Raw genomic sequence first — 19,013 nt, forward strand, 5'->3', positions numbered from 1 at the left:
GTAGTTATGCCATCATAAAATGCTTGTGTTCTGAGCAAGGCCCGAGGATGTTGCAGAATTTAAACTTTGGTGAGATTTTTACATCCAAGTTATTGACCTCTATGTGACAAAGTAGCTAAATGGAATTTGCCATGACAGTCTCCAATCCTTTAGGCATGCTGGAGGGCAGAACTAATGGAGACAGAAAATTGTGGTATAATTTGACTTTCCTGGAGAGGCAGTTACTGCATGCTGAAGATAAGTTATGGGCATAGCTGCATTCACTTGGAAAAGTTTAGTTTATTAGCTCTGGTGGTGACAGGCCTGTTACAATCTCAAGATAAGATGTTCTGGTCTGTCTGCATAGAGATTGCAGGAGTGGTTCTTGTCATTCAGTGTAAAACCCTTCGAGCAAGAACAGTCTTGCTCAGTGAAACATTATGCTGAAAGTTACTCCTCTATAACTGATCACATTTAATCAAAGCAGATTTCTTTCCTTGACTGACTGGCTTAGTGCCGTATCCTTGAGAGCAAGGTGTGAAAGTATCACACAGCTCTCTTGAAAAGTATGCAGGAATGTTTTACTTTCCAACACAGAGAAGTCTCTAAGTGGACTATAATGATGATCCTATATGACGTTTTAGTTACAAACGTACATTTTTTGCCTTTTCAGGTGAAATACAAACTGTAATGCAGAAAAATATGAAGTTGCAAATGAAGGATAAGGAGCCAGCAGTGTAGTTTAAAATCGTGTATAGGACCGACTTGCCTCCAGATGTTACTTGTTTTAAGTACTGTTATCCTCTTTGTTCAGTCCTTCTGTTCTCTCTGAATGCCTGTTAGTGAATCACAGCTCCACAGGAACTCAAGTTTACCTTCAGAAAGAGCCAGATGAGATGAATCCAAACAGAAAGGGCTTTCAGAACGCACCCATTTCCTTTATCAAGAACATGATGTGATGGCACTTGAGTGGATTTTGAGGGTGTTAGTAGGTTCTCTATGGCTGAGCTGAAAGTGCTGTTTGGGTGGATTTTTAGCAGCTATGAAATCCCTTGTTTGATTTCTCTGTGTGAAAACCCTTTTTTTCCTGTCAAACCAGCAAGTATACAGTCTTGCTAACCTAAGTGGATTTCCCAGCCTTAGGTTCTAGTTTGAAAACAAAATGAAGCAGACTTGTCTTTCCTTGAGCATGAGTGTTGTGGTTTTTGCCCCGAGGCTTGGCTTTTTCTGATGCTGTGATGATGGGGCATTTAAGCCTTACCATCAGATCTTGTTTTTCTCATGGACCACAGGATCCTCTGTGGCTGTTGGGTGGAAATGAGCAAACATTTCTTTTGAATGAGCAGTTGTTCTCCCTGTAAAGAATTCAGCGTGTCTCTGAGATACACCAGTGGGACGAGGTAATGACTAAAAATTAACCAGTGTTATTGCCGTTTTTTCTTCAGAACATAATTGAAACGATACAAGAATATTTTTAGGCTGCATAGTCAAAGTAAGGCTGTGAATTACCTCTCTCATCTCAGCCTTTTACAATATTCATGAATGGTGATATTTTGTTACAGAAACATAACACAGGACTCTCTTCACATCCTCCCCAGCATTAATGCAGCTGTACCTTTGTCAAACAGCAGAAAAGTCTGAGTCCTCCTGTTGGGCGTCAGCCAGGGATTTCTCTTTCAGATGTGACCAGAGTTCATGTATATCAGGGAGGATACTTTTATAGTGATGTGTATTGATGGCATTTATTGCATTAACTTGCAGTAATTAGAAATGAAGAAATAATTTATGGTAAAAGCTTTAAATCAAGCTTGTTATTCTTCAGAAGGTGAAACGTTCTATCATTTGGAATACCTGATTTTTAGATTGAAACATAGCTCTTCAGTTGGCCTTCAGATTTTTTTATTTTCATCTTTCATAGAGATGTTTTTCATTTTTCCAGGAAAGCAGTCAAATACAGATACGAAAAAAAAGCATTTTGTAGCTTCTTTGGGTTTTGCTAGTGATGGGATATTTTATGGTAGGGTGCATTGATTCACAGTATAAATAAACATGTTCTGCAGAAAGCATGGGAAAAGAGTAGGTGTGTGATAGCTCACTGCTACATGTACCTGCTTTTTGCAGCCACAGTAACAGGGGCTGTTTTTCTTTCTTAATGCGTTTATGCCAGTTCACGATAGTAGGACAATAAAAGATTATGTTCACATTCAGGAAGTCAGCACAGCAGCTGAAAATCAGTCATTGTTTTTTTCTCAGTATTTTTGTTTCTCTCAAGATACGAAGTGTTCAGTCTTGCTCAGCTGAGTGGCCACCCCACCCCCAGTTACCCATTTGTGACGAGCTTCTGTCTGCAGGATGGGGCCCTGGCAAATGAAACATGCACCCAGTCTTGGAGTTACTTTGCCTTTAGCAAGAAAATCCCATCAAGTAAACTCTCTATAGGAACTTAAATATTTTCTGAGCCCGATTCTGTTGTGTTAGATTTGTTTTACTCTTCTGGAAAAAAAATGGAATTTTCCACAATCTCCTTTTAGGGCCAAAATGCACAGGCCTAGTATAAAAGAGAAGTAGTATTTGAGATTACAAATGGATGAGTCGATGTTTTTTATTAAGTAGGTCAAAGCATGAGCTTTTTTTCTGCTTTTAAAATCAGTACCAAAGGTACATTATTATCTGTTGCTTAAAATATCTAAGAAAATCAGTATTCAAAACTATTGTTCAAAGCTAAAATGCTCTTGCACATCTCAGGCTTCACCAGGTAAACCACTTCGACATTTTCTGTGTGTGAAATTTAATATTGCAACTATTCCAGTGTGTTAAAATCAATGTGCTTTTGTGACCTGTGTCTTAGTGTACATTTTTGATAGGTTGAGCAGCTGACATCAAAAAGAACAGATCTGAGCAGTAAGTACTATTTATTATTTAACAGCATCTTTGTAAAATATTCACAGCTGTAGTAACAACCTTTATTTTTGCAGATTGAAAAGAATTTTTACTTAGCACAGTTTGTCTCTAAGTGGTTTGAGCTTTGCTTTTATTATCTGAGTATTCATGTAGATTTGCGAAATGAGCTTTTATCTTTGAACGGATGTAGCAGCTGAATATTTTAAACAGACCACGCACAGTTTGGATATTCATATCTAAAAGATACCCTTGTAGTCAGTGATTCTGTGTGCAGATAGACTGGAGGATCAGATAAAGATATAAAAGTTGCGTGAGCTTAATCTGAATTGCCATAAACTTAACTCACCAACGTGCTTCAAGGCAGATAACGCACTTTTGTTAGTAAATGTAATATAATCTTTAAAACATTCGGTCTGTATTTTAGTTTTTCGATTCCTTTATACACTTACCTACCAATTGTCATTATATAACTAACCTACAGCACAGTAAAAGTTGCATAAAAAAGCTCCACTGATTTATTCTGGAAGGCATGTTAATTTGGCCTTATATAAATATTTTTATAATATATCCATAGTATGTGTGTGAGAGAACCTAAACAGAAAACCCTGCCCATCTTAAGGACAAATGCATTTTATTCCCTAGGCTGCAAAATAGTGGTAGAAGCAGTTGGTCAAAGAAAGTGCCAGAACACAGAGGGTATTACCAATGTCAGAAGTTCCTGCAGTAACAAAAGTTTAGTTCAGTAAAATTCTAAATTATTCTTATTGAACCGCAGGATCACTAGGAGCTAGCAGGTAAGCAAGTCAGTCATTCCCTGGTAAATGTTTCAAGGGATCTAAGGTATGTTTTAGTTACTAAGGCATGAAGATGCTATGTCCTGGCTTACGTTGCTGGAGCTTAAGGATGAAATGGAGGATACACAGTTAAAACTTCTGCTGATGAGGAGGAGCAGTTTGACACTCAGAGGGACGGGCTCAATGCTGAGTTTCTTCAGGGCTGCCTTTCCAAGGGACAGGTCTCTGCTTGTGCTTTCCTCACAGTGGAGGGACTTGGCTTAAGGTTTTATTCCCAAGGTAAACTTTCCATAGTGATCCCCAAGCCAAGCTCAGATGGAGGGTTTGGTGACCCCTCCCTCCCACAGTCTGGAGAGTTCCTTTATATCCTCACCCTTCAGTCTTTCCTTCTTAACACTGCGGTGTTGAGGAGAAAATGCTTTGGTGCCTTTTGGCTAAACAAAAAGAGATCCATGTGTAAGAAAGGTCAAGTATTAGAAATTACAGCTTTGAGATTCATGTTGCAAGTAATTTTAGGGAGGAACTCCTGCTTTCTTTACCTTTGTGCTTCCTTTTCTTACCATAATCTAGTCCGTGATAACCTATTTGGTGCATTTCAAGAGTGTTCAGCACAGTGCACTCAGTTATAGGAACCATCCCTGCCTCGTCCTTGACGTTTGAAAAAGCCTTACTATATAGTATCTGAGTAATTTATTTTAGATTTATGTGCCTCTAAAAGTCAGGTCTGCTCATCACTTTTAATCCCTGTTAATATCTCCTCCTTTTTTCTTCAAGCTGTTTTATATTGTTCTATCTGCTACCTACTTATGCCAGTGATGATTTTTATTATTGGTCTTGTAAATTATTTTGTTACTGAACCAAGTTTGTTTAATACACTATTGGACCGGTATCCCCCCTACCAAAGTGTAGTATCTATTGGCTGTTTAAAAAATAGAATTCTTTGACAGTTTTGTATTTAAAATATCAAATAGTAATTTGGTGTTTTAATAGTTTTATAACATAGGCTGTTTCTTAATTAGCTCATGTGCTGCTGTATTTCAGAAAGGATCTATCCAGTAAACAGAATGATCTGAAGTAACAGTAATATTGTCCTGTAGGGGAAAGAAAAAAAAAAAAAAAGCAAAACATTAATTTAAAATCTGTCTGAAAAATCTGCAATACTTCAATTTTTTTTCAGTAGAGTTTTCACTGATGTTGACAGATGGGAAGACCAAGAGATCAAAATAACTTTAAGGTAGTGAGGGACCAAACTGAAAACTGTAAATGAGGTCTTGCTTTTGATAGAACTATGTTTTGTCACTTGAAGTGCATTTGAGAATCAGAATTTTTATGTCACTTCATTTTGATTTAGGGGTGTGTTCGGCTGAAAAATGTTTGTTCAGAATGGTGATCATAAACAATTTACAAATATGTTTAACCTAGATCATTCCTGGTTATGGGAACAGCGAGATTTCTGAAACAGTCTTTCAGGAAAACAGTGGGACAGTCCTTCCACAGTTCTAGTACCTTGGTACGTTTGAGATGGGCTGTATGAAGTGCTCGCTTGTAATGGGAAAGTGGACTTGAAACATTCACTGTGTTCTAGACTTCAAATGCCCCTGGTAGAGTAGAAAATAGGGAAGTAATAGTCAGGCCAAATGCATGAGAGTGAAAATTTTTGAAGAAAGCATTTAAGGTAGCACATAGGGTGCTAAATGAGTCTAATGCTTCAGTTTGGTTTTAGAAGAGTGATGCACACATTAGGTGGAAAAAAAAATTGTGAAGAATTTTGTTGTACCCTGATTGTATCAGATCAGGTCAGCAAGTCATGGAGGAACACAGAGTGACCTCCATATGTTTCTCTGACTTTTTAATTAACACTGTTCGGTAAAACGACGTTGTTTCATTAGGCTGCTGCATTTAAGACCCTTTAATAGTGCCACAGTAGTATTAAAATGAAGAGTTAGCAGACCACTGTGAATGATGGGGAGATTCGTTCTCACCAAAATGAGGTAAGGCTCTTGATTGATAATAGGAAAGAGGATACCTATTGTGAAAACTGGCAAAATGTAGATTTGATATGTTTGCTCTTTATAAAGACTGGCTGTTTTTGTGTAGTCTGAGTTGCTATCAATGAATGGGAAAGTTACAGGTTGATGATAACAATTGCTTAGTCATCCTTCTTCTGCTGGATGGACTTTAGTTGAGTGCAGATAGATGGTATGACAAATTTATTGCTTACTAAAGAGTTCTCATTACAGAATGATTGTGGGGAGAGATAATTTTTAATTAAGTCTTCATTTCCTTTGAAATATTGTCTAAACTGTCATAAAACTTGCTTTGTTGAAGTTGAAATGTCTTTTGCTTCCCCTACATTCACCTTAATTAGTATAGAACTACTGCAATTCTTAACAAAATGGGAAATTAAATGCATGAACAGCATTAAAATATAAGATAAAAATGAAGAAATGTAAGTTCAAACATATATTTTTTGAAACATTACTAAGGAGCACAACTTTATAGAAAGCTCGCAGTGCTTTCTCAAAAACCTGACTGGTTCCAGTGTGAGATCATCTGTGAATAAAAAGGTGCAAAACACCATTAGGACAATTGATAATTTGTGTAAGTCGCTCTTGTTAATCACATTTTTCTCTTTTTATAATGCACTTATTATTCCAGTGAGGCTTTTAGGTTAGAAATTCAATTTCATAATATTTTAACTTGGAAAGCTGCAGTAGAGGAGGATTTATTAGTGGCGCAGTCTTTAACACTAAAATCTGTCGTGTGTGCCGCCTTGTGCTCTTTAATGACTTTACCAATGCACTTCAATATTAATATTCTTTCTGGTTGGCAGGCTGGTGCAGTGAAGAACTAAGAAGATTTACATCTCATCCTTTGATGTTACAAAAATTACTTAATTGTCATGATTATAATTTTTTGCGTTATGCTGGCATCTAAAAACGTTTACTGTGATCACAGCTCTATGATGTGTTTAATGAACGTGGAAACTAAAGCATCCGTACACCAAATATTTTACACCAATAAAAGACAGAAAAAAAGACAGTGGAAACTATTGCTATCCTGACTCTAAGGAAAGAGATAGGGGTCTGGTGTGTTGGAGTCCTTCAGGAGCTATAAGCAGCAGGAAGAACCTGTGTGTTAGTTCAGTGCTTTAACTTCAATATCTGTTGTGTTATTGTTGGATGGTGAGGTTTGACAAGCAGCCATTTAATTTGCTATTTTTTAACCAAGTTTTTGTGTTCCTGTTACTATTCATGGTCGCTTCTGTAATGTGTCTAATTGCATGGTTGGAGGTGCAGTGTGCTCAGCACTTGGGTCCTGCTGCCAAACCATGTGCTGATCTGGTCAGCTTCAGCAGGTCACTCAAGCTTTGATCTGACTCCATGTGTAAAATCTCAGCAATGTTTGCCTACCTTTGTGAACTAATTGAAGATCTTACTGGTGAAAAGCACTCATTAGGAGAGAAGTGGGCCATGTTATGGTTACTTTTCAGACATAATTGTACAGTGTTAATTATAGGGTAGGAGAAAGAAATTTTTTTTTTTTTTAAGGAACAAAAACAGAAGTCAGCTTCTAGTTTTTAGCATCACACAAGAGGCTGGCTACCTTGCTTTTTACAGCTTTGTGTAGCTCCACTGTCAGCATGAAAGGATGTGAAATGTCCCCCTCCTGTCCAGCTGCACCATCTTGCATGACGTGGTGTAATTGCAGCTTCACAGACTGTTTGGGTCAAGGTTGTCTCTGCTGAAAATCAGTGGGAGGAATAAGTTGCTGTCAGACATCAAGTCAGAGCACCTCTGAAGGCTTGAAAGGCTGCCATGTCCCTTAGTGCTCAGTCTGAATTAAAATATTTAACACTGAAGACAGAAACCTGTCAGAGGTACAGCCAAGGAAGTCTAAGTGTCTTAGTACTTGAAGCATGTGTTTTCTTTTCTCCCTCTATTGTCATTCTGTTATTGAGGTAGAAAATATGGCAGCTGAAAATGTAAACACTTTTCTTTGTCTCATCTTGCAGGCCAAAACAGCAGCAACAGAATAACTTTTCCTTGTTTCCTTCCACCAAGGGCTGGAATTTCAGAGGGGTAAGTTTAGTACTGTTTTGTTTACACTATAGCATTCCCTCCTGCTTCATTCTGTTGCAGTGTAACTTTGTACTTAAACCATGATCTGTGAGGACTAAAATAATGGCAAAACAATTAGAACTTTAAATTTTGTACCCTTCTCAAAGGCTTTTTAAAAATGCCAGCTTTTTTTTTTTCAAAGTGATTGGTTGTATTATGAGGGGTGCGGGACATAATCACACTATACATTAACCTACTTTAAACTAAAAAAAAATAGGGTGTGTTTTCATCTCTGAAAATAAATAATGAAAACTGGACTGATACTCTTTAATGTAGATATTTGTAAAGTTATTGAAAGTTTGTATTATGTAAACTTTGCAGAAGTACAGTTAAATTGTAACAAAAATTTACGTGAGCCTCTTACAAGGCAGAAGGGAATTGGTTTTATTTCTATTTGCATGGCTGAGTAAGGAAATATGGAAACTTGTGTGTTCCCTCAGAAACTGACTGAAAAGATACATGAAAAAGCAATGCAAGTGACACTGAGAATCTTAATATTTGCTGGGGGTATCAGGAGCTTTTATTCTTGTCCTCTTCAGGTTTCCAAGGTAGCTTCTTAGGTAGGTTAATTTGTTCAGAGTCATCTGTTATCCCCTCTCCGTCTCCTGTGGCCTGTGAACCCTTACACCATTTGGTGTAAAACTTAATGTGATGGTGGTGTTGCAATGGCAGTGGTGTGTTTGCCATGTGTGTAAGTGCTGGAGCCTGGGATACAGTCCAAGAGAAGTCACTGCATGTTGTATCTAAGTCATAGTAATCTTTTGGTTAAAGGAAGGGCTTTTCTGCCTTGCAAACACTAAATTACCATTACCTGTAATGTGGACTGACTTGTACTTGGGAGACCATATAAATTTGTTTTCTCTGAGCTTCTTCCAACAAAATAGTTAAGTAGACAGACATTACTTAAGTGCTTTGCTAAAAGAGTAAATGGTATTGACAGATTTACTGATCTGTGTTGCTATAATATGGTAGACTTCATTAAAAAAAATTTTTTTTTACAATATCTGGTACTGGCTTTTGCATTCTAATTTGGTGTTTTAAATAGAGCATCCACTATTGTTTACTGTGAGCTTTTTATTGTCACTATTTCTTGTGTTATTCTATTGTTATTGTGTTAGGGATGAAGTTGTCAGTGATACTGAGAGAATAGTTCCCTCACAACAGCCCTAAGAGTGTAGGCAAAATATCAACAACCTCTAAGCTGTAGATTTATTATATAGTGCAGAGCTAGTTTAAAAATAAAATTGACTCAGTGTTTCCCCCAGTTCTCTCCCAGCTATGCTGGAAAAGTAATTGAGGAAGAAGGTGGGCATGAAAATAGTAGGAAGAGTATTGTAGGTGTGAGTCGTAGCTGAAGAAACAATGATCCCAAGTTCAGAGCAGTAGCTCACTGAAGTAAAGACATAGGGCTGGTTTAACAGTGGCAGCATGAGGTCTGTGATCCTGTGTGGTGCAGGTGGAGCGAGCTGTACACAAAGAACAGAAAACTGGGGAGTAAAACACTTCAGAATCAAGAACCTGAAAGGAGGTAGGAATAGTAGTGTTAGAGAAAACAGGCAGCAAGTTAATGGATCTTCAGTGTGCTTCCTTCATGTGTGGAAATGAAGATCGGTGGCAGGTGACTGCCACCTTATTTTTAAGGAAACTTAAAATTTTGCTACTTACACAGATGTCAAGTTCTACAGCTGTAGTATTTCATACAGTGCATAGTAGGCAGTTGCAGTTGTTTGAAACAAATGGCTGCATCGAGGGAAGAACTTGTGTGAGTCGTTCACTTGATCTGTTTGGATGCTGAAGCCAAGATAGCTGAGCACTGGAAAAGAGAGAGCTAAGTGTCTGTTGATGTTTGCATTGTGTGAGCATTAACTTTATTTTGATGGATGGAAAAATTGTGTTATGAAAAGCCCCGTAAGCAGACTTGAAGTCACACAGGTTTTCATAGAGATGGTGAAAGATAATAGGTTGGCTTTGATGTCTTTTCTCAAACATGACTAAAACCTTGCTGGCTAAAAGAGCTAGGTTAATGTTGACAGTGGAGCAGAGCCACAGCTGAGTATAACAAACACAACTCTGGAGCTGACTTATTCATGGCTATGTTTTTTTTTTAACTACTATATCTATTATTACAGACTATAATACAGGATCATTTCAACAGTCACAAAAAATAATAAAGAATAAAGTGATTAGCACAGAATTGCAACATTGTGTTCATCTCCCTGTCCTCACTTTGCAGTCAGTTCACTCAGTTTCAACGTCCCAGTATCATGCTGATAGAGGGACATGTTAAAGAAGCCTTGAACATACACCAACGTAAACCTCAGAGTAAGATAAGGAAGGCCCAGATGGTACACATTTACCAAAGAAACTCCTCTGCACTTCTCTTTTCCTTACTTAATTTATCAGAAGAAGCTGATTTCCATCTTGAGCAGCTCTTTCGAGCCTTGTGGTTAGAGATCGCATTTAACTCTCTCAATGGGGATTTTCATGTCAGAATGATACCATGTTTCTGTCATTTTTAGATAGTGGTAGCAGTGTCTTCCAGAATTTTGGGCAGTGTTTAGATATCAGTGGGAAGAAAGGAGTTTATTCATTTTTTCTTTTTTTAACTGAGTAAATCAAACCTGGTTGGGATAAAATTTAGACTTAAAGTTACTGAGCAGTGAAATCTTTTTGCTGTAAATCTCCTCCTGCATATGCAGAAGACATCAGGTTAATTTGGGGTTTGAAGAGATTTTTATAGTCATGTGTCCAGCAAATGACTATTATAGAGGGAAAGTATTTATAGTGAGAACTATCATTCCTGAGGAAGAAACAGAACCTGTGGAGATAAGAATATCCCACACTGAAGGGAAGACCAGAACATAGGAGATTAGGTGTTAGATGTGGTACTTAAAATAGAAGAGGAATAAAGCAAAGGAATATAAAATACAGAATATAGAAAAGGAATAAAAGCAAAATCCTATCCTGGATATAGGATTGGAGAAGGAAAGAGGAGGAATCTGCAGCTTGGAGAGAGGGATAGTCAGGGTGGAGAAAGCAAACAGCTTTGAAAGAACTGGGAGAGAAAGAGAGTGGAAATGGATAAAATATAGAAATGGAGGTAAGCTAGTGAGTGTAAAAGTAGAGAGATGGAAGCACAAAGTGGAGGAAGACATCTATATAACACTGCAAGTTTATCAGTTCAACATTCGCAAGTGCTGACCCTGAGATTGTAAGATGATGTGGGTGGGGAGCAAGTTGTGCCTGGGACTTGGTAAGGAGAAGAAACAGAAATATCTGAAGGGATGAGGCAGTTCAGAGGCAGGTTAATAATGAATATAAAGAAAGCACCAGCACAGATCTTGGCACAGAAATTAGTATTAATTCTATTTTTGCTTTATCTTCTGATTGCCATTAACTCTCACTGTTCTCATCTCCATGCCACCATTCCCTTAAAACCTTGATGCAGATAAGTGGCTTTCCTCAGCCTTGCTGTTTGGTGCTTATGAGAGAGCAGGTCAATATGCTGCTCTGAGTGTCTGTGGAAATAATGTGTTATGTTGCTGTGTAGGATGGGAAACAGCTTCATTTCATAAAGCATTCCATCAAATGAGGATTACATTTGTACAGTCATCGACATACAATTAGAAGATGTCAGGATTAAAGCTTCTGTAGTTTTTTGGTAGTTTTGATACAGTCTTGAATTATATGCTTGTATGCTATGTTTTACCACAGTAAGAGCAGTCAGTTTTATAAATAAGGAAGTTCTGAATTCAAGAAGAAAAAGAATCTCTCTTGAGAGTTTGAGATTTCAGCTACTTTATCTGTCTCCCTTCCTGCTCCTTTAAAAGCACTCACTTTGTTTATGCCAGCAGGATATGCTTCTAGACTTAGATATGCAAATGGAAGTCTTCAAATGATTGTTTTTCTAGAAAAAAAACCCAAAAAACCCAACAAACCCAACAAACCTTAAATAAAATCGGTACATTTGCAGAAGTAGTGGTACACGGTGTTGCTATGACAATGTGTGAGGTGACTATGAAGAAACTGCCAGTCAATCAATTACCTGATTAGTGAAGAATGTTGGGCTGTAGGCAGAACTGAAGAGGATGCTGGTTTTGTCTGCACTTGTCTCTGATATGTCTCTCCACTGTTCCACTAAGAGAGCATCATTTCCTGCATGCTTTGAGCAGACATCTGAACCATTATGATGGTTTCTTTATTTCCTCCCTGCCATGCACAACAAATTTGGCTGAAGATCTTCAGTGCTAAAAATAGTGAAATCTAAACCAACGTTTTGTACTTGAAATAGTTTGAGGCATGTGTTTAGTGCACAGTTGACTGAAGATTGAAGATAATTTATTGCATCGAGTCTTCTTCCTATTTCGTCCTTTCTTGTTTCCTTTCTAGTTTTGCAAAAGCATCTAACTGAGCTGCAGATGTGGTCACCTGTGAGGAAGGCTGATCTAATTTATGAGAAAGCTGACATAAATAAGTGTTAATATGCTGAAAGTCAATTTTAGATGTGGTTTCTTTGCTAGTTTTACTGCACAAATGTTTGTGGGGGAAAATATGTTCGTCATGCCAAATGAGAAGAATTCCAGACTTTTCCACACTTTTTTTTTAGAAAACAGTATATTTTTGTGCAGACTGGCACACTTCAGTTATCCCTTTCAGGGTGCACGAATCTCAAGATTAAAAGATAAGAATTGCTAAGAGAGAAAAGAAGTTCTTTCATGGCTTTAACTTGATGATTAATTGCATAAATTACATAATTATTTACTACCATAGAAAGCACCTCTGTACCTCTCCTGGATTCTGCCTGGTTTTACTTAATTTCTGTATCCACTGATAGTTGTTTGCTTAAGCAATGATGTTACCTGTAACAGAAACATATTAGAAGTGGTATCATACAGGCCTTTTTTCATACTTGTTGAAACGAAGTTATGCACTAATGTCTCTACATCAAATATGCTTAAATATCATTATCTCTTAGTATGTCCAGTATGATTTAAAAATACAAGTTACCATATGCATTAAAAACATGTGTGGTTTTCTGTTAGTTCAGTATACTCCTAGGCACAATTTAAACAGCCTCCTCCTCCTCGGAGGGTTACTTTATGTCATTGACAGCATGTTTTTATAAGTGATTACTTTGTGTAGTCACAGCATAGCTGGGAGTGGAATAATTGTACCTGTTGTGCCACAGCAGTCAGGAGTCAGTTCCTTCCCACGCCATAGACAGGCTCTGAGGCAGGGGTGTCCTGCTCCCCAAGGCTGCTCTGGTGCTGCTGCTTCCTCCCTTTACCTCTGCAGAGTCCTGTGTCTTCTGACCTGCAGCAGGTTAAAGAGATGCCAGGTGGATGCTTGGTCCCTGACCCGACTCATCCCCCTTTGTCTTTGAACAGAAGAATTCCATATTCCTTTTCTGCTTTCCAACAGATGATGAATTCCTGTGTGCCACTGGCTCCTTTTACATCTCTTCCTCTGTCTTCTTACAGTGGGTTCAAGCTCTTCCATTTCAGAGTTTAATTGTCTCGGCTCGTCTCTTTTACTGCCTGGCTCTGCTCAGACGTGCCTTTGGTCTGCCTCTGTGGAGGAGCTGGAATGCTGCTGTCCAGCTTTGACCTTTCCTGGACCAGAATGCCCCTGATACCTGACACCAGAAATAGTGAGAAGCAATTCTGTAAGTCTGTTCTTGCAGTTCTTCCTTGGGAGCACTGCAGGAGCAGGGAAGCTTCACACCACTGGTAGCAGCAATGTAAGGAGCATTACAAATATCCTTTTGTAATACAGAATTTCTAGTTCAGAAGACAGGAGCTTATAAATGGTAGCAAATAGACACCCTGGACACAGATTTTTGTTTGTAGAAGAGTTGGGTTTGATGTCTCCCTGCTTAATCTATGGGCGGAGTTTTAAATGGTTTAGCTTGTTATTGGTTTTGGTTTTGAGCAAACCATTAGAACTGTTGTTGATTAGTCACAAGACTAATTTCTCTTGGAACAGCAAGGTTTATATTGGCAGACAAATAGAGATGCTATCAGGAATTCATTGTGTGGCATTTGCGTAACTGGATAGCAGTTGATTCCATCCGCAGTTTCAAAACACTTCAGCATTGTTGTATTCTTAATGTATACACTGAATTCATAAACCAATTCAGAGTGACCAGTTAGACAATTTGTAAGACTTAAAAAATGTATTACTCCAAAGCCATGTGCTGAGTCAGCATGGTTTGATGACCGTCACTTCTACCCACAGCGTGTGATGCGAGATTGGTCATGTCACGCTAGAATGTTGTATTTGAAATTCCAGCAAAACATGGTTTGTTGATGTGTTGGTTGTTAGGCCTGTGATAAATGGCCATATCTCTTTGTAGAACCAATGGGTACTGTAAATTACAAGGTCCTCTGCATACAGTAATGTGGCAAAAATCATGAACGTGCTGGAGAGACATCTGTGAGTTGTTTATAAATCAGTTACAAAGGAGAATGATGTGGGCTGGGCTTTAGACTTCAGTGTTCCAGGATTTCAATAGTTTGGGACTCAGACAAACTTGTGCATGTTTTATGGGCTATTACTGCTTGTGCTGCCTAGAGAGTGCTGTACTGCTTAGGAATTTGCACTGACTTAATTAACTTAATTCAGTAGCTGATTATTAAACTTTAACAACTTTTACATCTGAAGTCATCTATGAGTTAAGTACATAGCCATTAAACCTTTCCACCTAGTTTACAGAGGTGCTTCCAAGTTAATTATGTGGTAGTTATAGAAAATACACTTTAGATTCTATGTTTCTTGGGGCAAAAATATTTAGGGCCTTATGGAGCACTTGGCTGAGGCATTCATGAAAAGACCTTCGCAGACTTTTACACTTTCGTATCTGCAAGACTTTTCCACCATGACTTTTTTTGCTTACTAAAGCTCAGTTATTCAATTAATACTTTGAATTTTTCTGATAATGCAAATAGTGTAACATCTCCCTTTTGGAAGGGTTTTGTATAATTTAATTTTATCTTTTCAAAAATTGGTTTGGTTTTTTCTTTAATACTCCATATAGTCATTCTGTTACTGTTGTAGGGTTTTATTTTATGGATCTTTGTAAGTGCTTTGTAACAAGTTTATTTTTGTTCCGGGTGTGGTTTGTTATTTATAGTAGAAATATTCTGTATATGCTGTAAACCCTCCATGCCAGCTATTTTGCACATACAGACAATACTGAGCTAGAAGCAGCATGTGATAGAGCAGATAGGTCCAATTGTGATCCTCTTTGGCTAAGTTGGATGTTCTGTTATAGAGCAGATTTCCTGTCTTTAATCATACTGGGTGTTAACCTTGTACTCCTGCTGTCATTTACTGTTCTTTTCTTTGTTGAGCAGCAGATGAACTTGACCCCTGTTCAATTTAACTCAGATCCAGCTCTGCCCATTTCTTTGTCTTTGTTTCCCCTCACTCCACCAGTGGCTGCTCTTTGAGAACATGTGATGTGAAATTACTATTTCCTGTGACTTTGTTTCAGAAACCTGTAATGGTTGACAGACTGATGCTGTTGTCCAGCTGAATTTGGTGCCACTCAGTCTGAGAAACCAACATTTTAGAAGCAATTTTGAACTATAATTAGTATTTTATTGATGCTACAGTGTTTTCTGTTAGCAATTTTATTTTCAAATGTCCAGTGGATATGAATGGCTGCACACATGGTCTTGAATTGCTGTTTTGTTTACTTGTTGTGATGCTTGCAGGAGAACTTGGTGTTATCACAACCTGCTACAAAGATCCATTTTTAACATTGCTCTTTCCATTTTCTCCAAATTGTGATGATGGTCTGTTCTCTTATTTCCTAGTGCTTGTACTGTAAAAACTCACTGGTCATTCTAAGCTGATTGTAAAACTTCCAATTTGGTGGTGCTTACGTATTATTATTTAAAGCTGTGGATTAAATTTTAAGTAAAAGTAAATAGATGGACTACACATTTGGAAAAGGTTTCAAAAGCATAGCCAGAGACAGTTGGGAAATCCTCCATACTGGAAGTTTTGTTCTAACATCTACCTCTCCATTTCCAGTCCCTCTGCAGTTCCACAGGTTCTAATTTAGTTAGTCAAGTTGTAATTGTGACAGAAAGCTAAACAAAATCCCTTTAAGGACCAGGAGAGGAGGAAAACCTCCTGAAAAGTTCTGAACTTCTGAAACAGCTTACAAACAGTCCTAGAGCTGATGGGAAAAGAAAAGGAAATTTGAGTTCTTTCTGATTGGAAGGAGCATTTTGAGTGGTTTGTTGGTTTCTCCAGGAGGGCTCTCATTCATTCCAAACACAGAGGTGCTTTCACAGCCAGATTTGCTCAAACATCTCAGTTGTAGAATGAATCCTAATTATTTCTAAGCATAAGAGCAAGATTCCTCTTGTAAGCTAATGCTGTGGTTAGAATGTACACAGCACTTAACAATTATGGCCATCTTTTAAAATCTGTCACAAATGCATAACAACAGCAGTATGGTGGTGTCTTCTATTTATTGCAGCCTGGAAACAAATTTTATTGTTACAGTAGCAACCAGAAAACAAGGTCTCCATTTTGCTGGATATCACATAAACATTCTCTAAAGAATTTACAATCCAAGCGTATGTAAGAACATACTGTAATATTTCTTTAAGAATACTAAATTAAAATTTTTAAAGTAAATTCAGACCTGTTGAAGCTCTTAAATTTCATTCATGATGACAGATCTTTGTAACTGCTGGATTCTGTTACATGTTTTGAAGTGGGATATCCCATTCTAATGGAAGATGTATGAAGCAGTGTATATAATATGATTCTGACATGATTTGCAGTAATGTTCTAAGGATATGTAAAATGCACACTTAAAAATATTTATTACATTGTTCTTAATGCAAAAATTGTACACTGGTGGTGTCTCTTTCTAGATTGTGATTAAATTGTTAAGCTTTTCAGAGAGCGTTAAATTTAGTATTCTTAAAACACTCATAATGCACAATGAGAAAACAGTTTCAATCTCTGTGCCAGCAGGCTCCTCACTGAATTTACAAAACTTATTTATTTTCCAAGCACTGTTTTCAGTTGTTCACAGCCTTAAATATCCTCAGAAGTAGCAGTCATAGGTTTCAACAATCCCTGTGTCCTCTGAGACACTTCCAGTCCAAAGCAGAGCTTTAGCCTTGCGAAAAGGTCATGAAATGAGGGCAGCTGTACCGATCCTAAAAAGATTAGATTAGATTTCGTGTCCTGCCTGCAAGGATACTGGGAGGAGATGGAGAGAACTGCAGCACTTCCTGAGGGTCCTCAGTTGCTCAGTGGCTGGTGCAGTTTGGTGTGGCATTTGCTTCTGGACTACTACAGTCCTAGAAGCAAAAATAAAAATTATTCTCTTTTAAATGTCTTCAGCAAGCCATAGCAATCTTTTTCACATTCTGGGAAGCATTATCTTAGAGTTCCTCAGATCTTTATCTCTGGGAGAATATGTGAGAAACTACAAATACAGTGGTTTGTACTATGAGAGATGGGATGGGTAAATTTCGATGTCTTACAGGGAATTTGCTACTAATGAACATCTCTCCCAGCGCTTGGAAGGAGAGGTCAAACTTCACAACACTTGAGATGTGTATTTTCCCCTTTGTGCAGTAAAAAATCCTGGTTGCAGCAGTAGGATACTGCCCGGGAAGAAGGGTTTTTATGTATTTATTTTCCTATTTGAAATATCTATAATTTTAAGAACTGTGCAGAAGAAAGCAACAGTGAATCTGCTTAGGTAGCTTTGCTCGCATTTTGGTGTGATTTTTGATATAGCAACTGGAAACTGTATACTGTCTGAATAATGACTTATCATGTGCTGCTGGTTACAAACATTTGACAGGCTCCAGCCTTATGCCTTGATGCAGCCCTTGATGCTGCTTTGGGCATTTTACAAGTGAGAATCCTAAGGCAGGAAACTTTCTGAGACCTGGTGTTGTCAGATTTTTTAATTTTATTTTTAAAAAAAATTTAAATAATGAATAGCTGGTGTTCATTCTCTGTTCTTGAAAACTATAGTTACAGCAATATTTAATTCCCTTCCAGAGCTTTGTGGATGTTTCTGGCTATTTATTCGATCCTATGTTCATTCTGCTGTCTCGTTTCATTTTATGTTTTGTTGGAGTGGGCAACAGTGCTGTAACTACACAGGGGCCAAAGGAGCAGCTTTCATATATTTACATATTTTGAGTTTGTCAGTTCTGATTTCTGGACCTCATTCTTTTGAGGAAGTTGCTGTCTGGAATCTAGATAGGGTATCTTAGATTTCCTTCCTTGGTACCTGTGTGGCTGTTTACAATATAAGTAAGTTCAAGCTGCACTTTCTTTCAGGTGGATGCCCTTGATGCTGCTGTCAACAAAGTGCAGAGTACCTTGGAGGTGACGCGTGTGCAACTGCAGGGAAAAAACACAGATAGGATGCTTTCTGTCCTCAGATCGTAGAAAGCAGGTTGTGCCATCCCATTAATATGTGTTGATTGATACAGGTAGGGGGCCACACTGCTTTAAATGTTGTTTATTAGACTGGTGAGAAAAAGCCTGACACAAAGCTGAAATCTGTAGTATCTGCCTTTAGGCTTCTTAAATTCTGATGGCTGCAGAGGCAGGTGGTTATAGATGGCCTGAGGAGTAGTGCAAGTGCAAATATAAAGAAGCATAACAAGTTAAAAGTCTTTACATGTTGTGGTCTCCAGGAAGTGGAATACGGAAATCCAAATGCTACCAGGAAATCTGATTGGAAAATGCCTGCCTACCTGACTTCATCCTTGGTGCAAATAAAGGGCTACAGATATCATAACACTTGAGAAAACTGCACTCCTGTATTTGATCCTGGGTGAGGTGTTACCAGATTCTGACAGCAGAGGATTAGGGTTTCCTGTATGGGGTAAAAGATTATTTAAGAAATACCTTTAAGTTAATAAAGAGAGAGTAAAGAATGCTTGAAAAATATTTCAGGCTTATATATAGAATTTATATGTATGTTCTGCTGGAAGGGTCTGAAAAGAAGGTGGCTAGGCTGGATTTTAGCTCACCTTTGGGCAGGGAAGACAGGCCAATAGCCTTCACCAAGAGGGATGTACTTAAGTAGTTTTTTAAGTCTTGGCCTAAAATGTCTGCATTCTGAAAGGTCTTTCAGTCAGTATTTTCTGTCTGCAGTAATGTCATGGCTCCTCTTCTCAAAGGAACTGGTTGCTCACTGGTATCAGTTTCACCTTTT

At 38.0% G+C, this 19,013-nt stretch overlaps 1 protein-coding gene across 3 annotated transcripts in view; it reads left to right on the forward strand.

Moving 5' to 3' along the window:
* Nucleotides 1–19,013, forward strand: part of ARHGEF3 (Rho guanine nucleotide exchange factor 3) — a 110,469-nt gene that overhangs the window by 27,201 nt on the left and 64,255 nt on the right. For all 3 annotated transcript variants that reach the window (XM_032120339.1, XM_032120341.1, XM_032120340.1), the window contains one exon: nt 7,690–7,756. In XM_032120339.1, coding sequence (XP_031976230.1) covers nt 7,690–7,756 — 67 coding nt within the window. The remainder of the gene's footprint in view (nt 1–7,689; nt 7,757–19,013) is intronic.

The sequence above is a fragment of the Corvus moneduloides genome, chromosome 11 (assembly GCF_009650955.1).
Source record: "Corvus moneduloides isolate bCorMon1 chromosome 11, bCorMon1.pri, whole genome shotgun sequence".
NCBI lineage: Eukaryota > Metazoa > Chordata > Aves > Passeriformes > Corvidae > Corvus > Corvus moneduloides.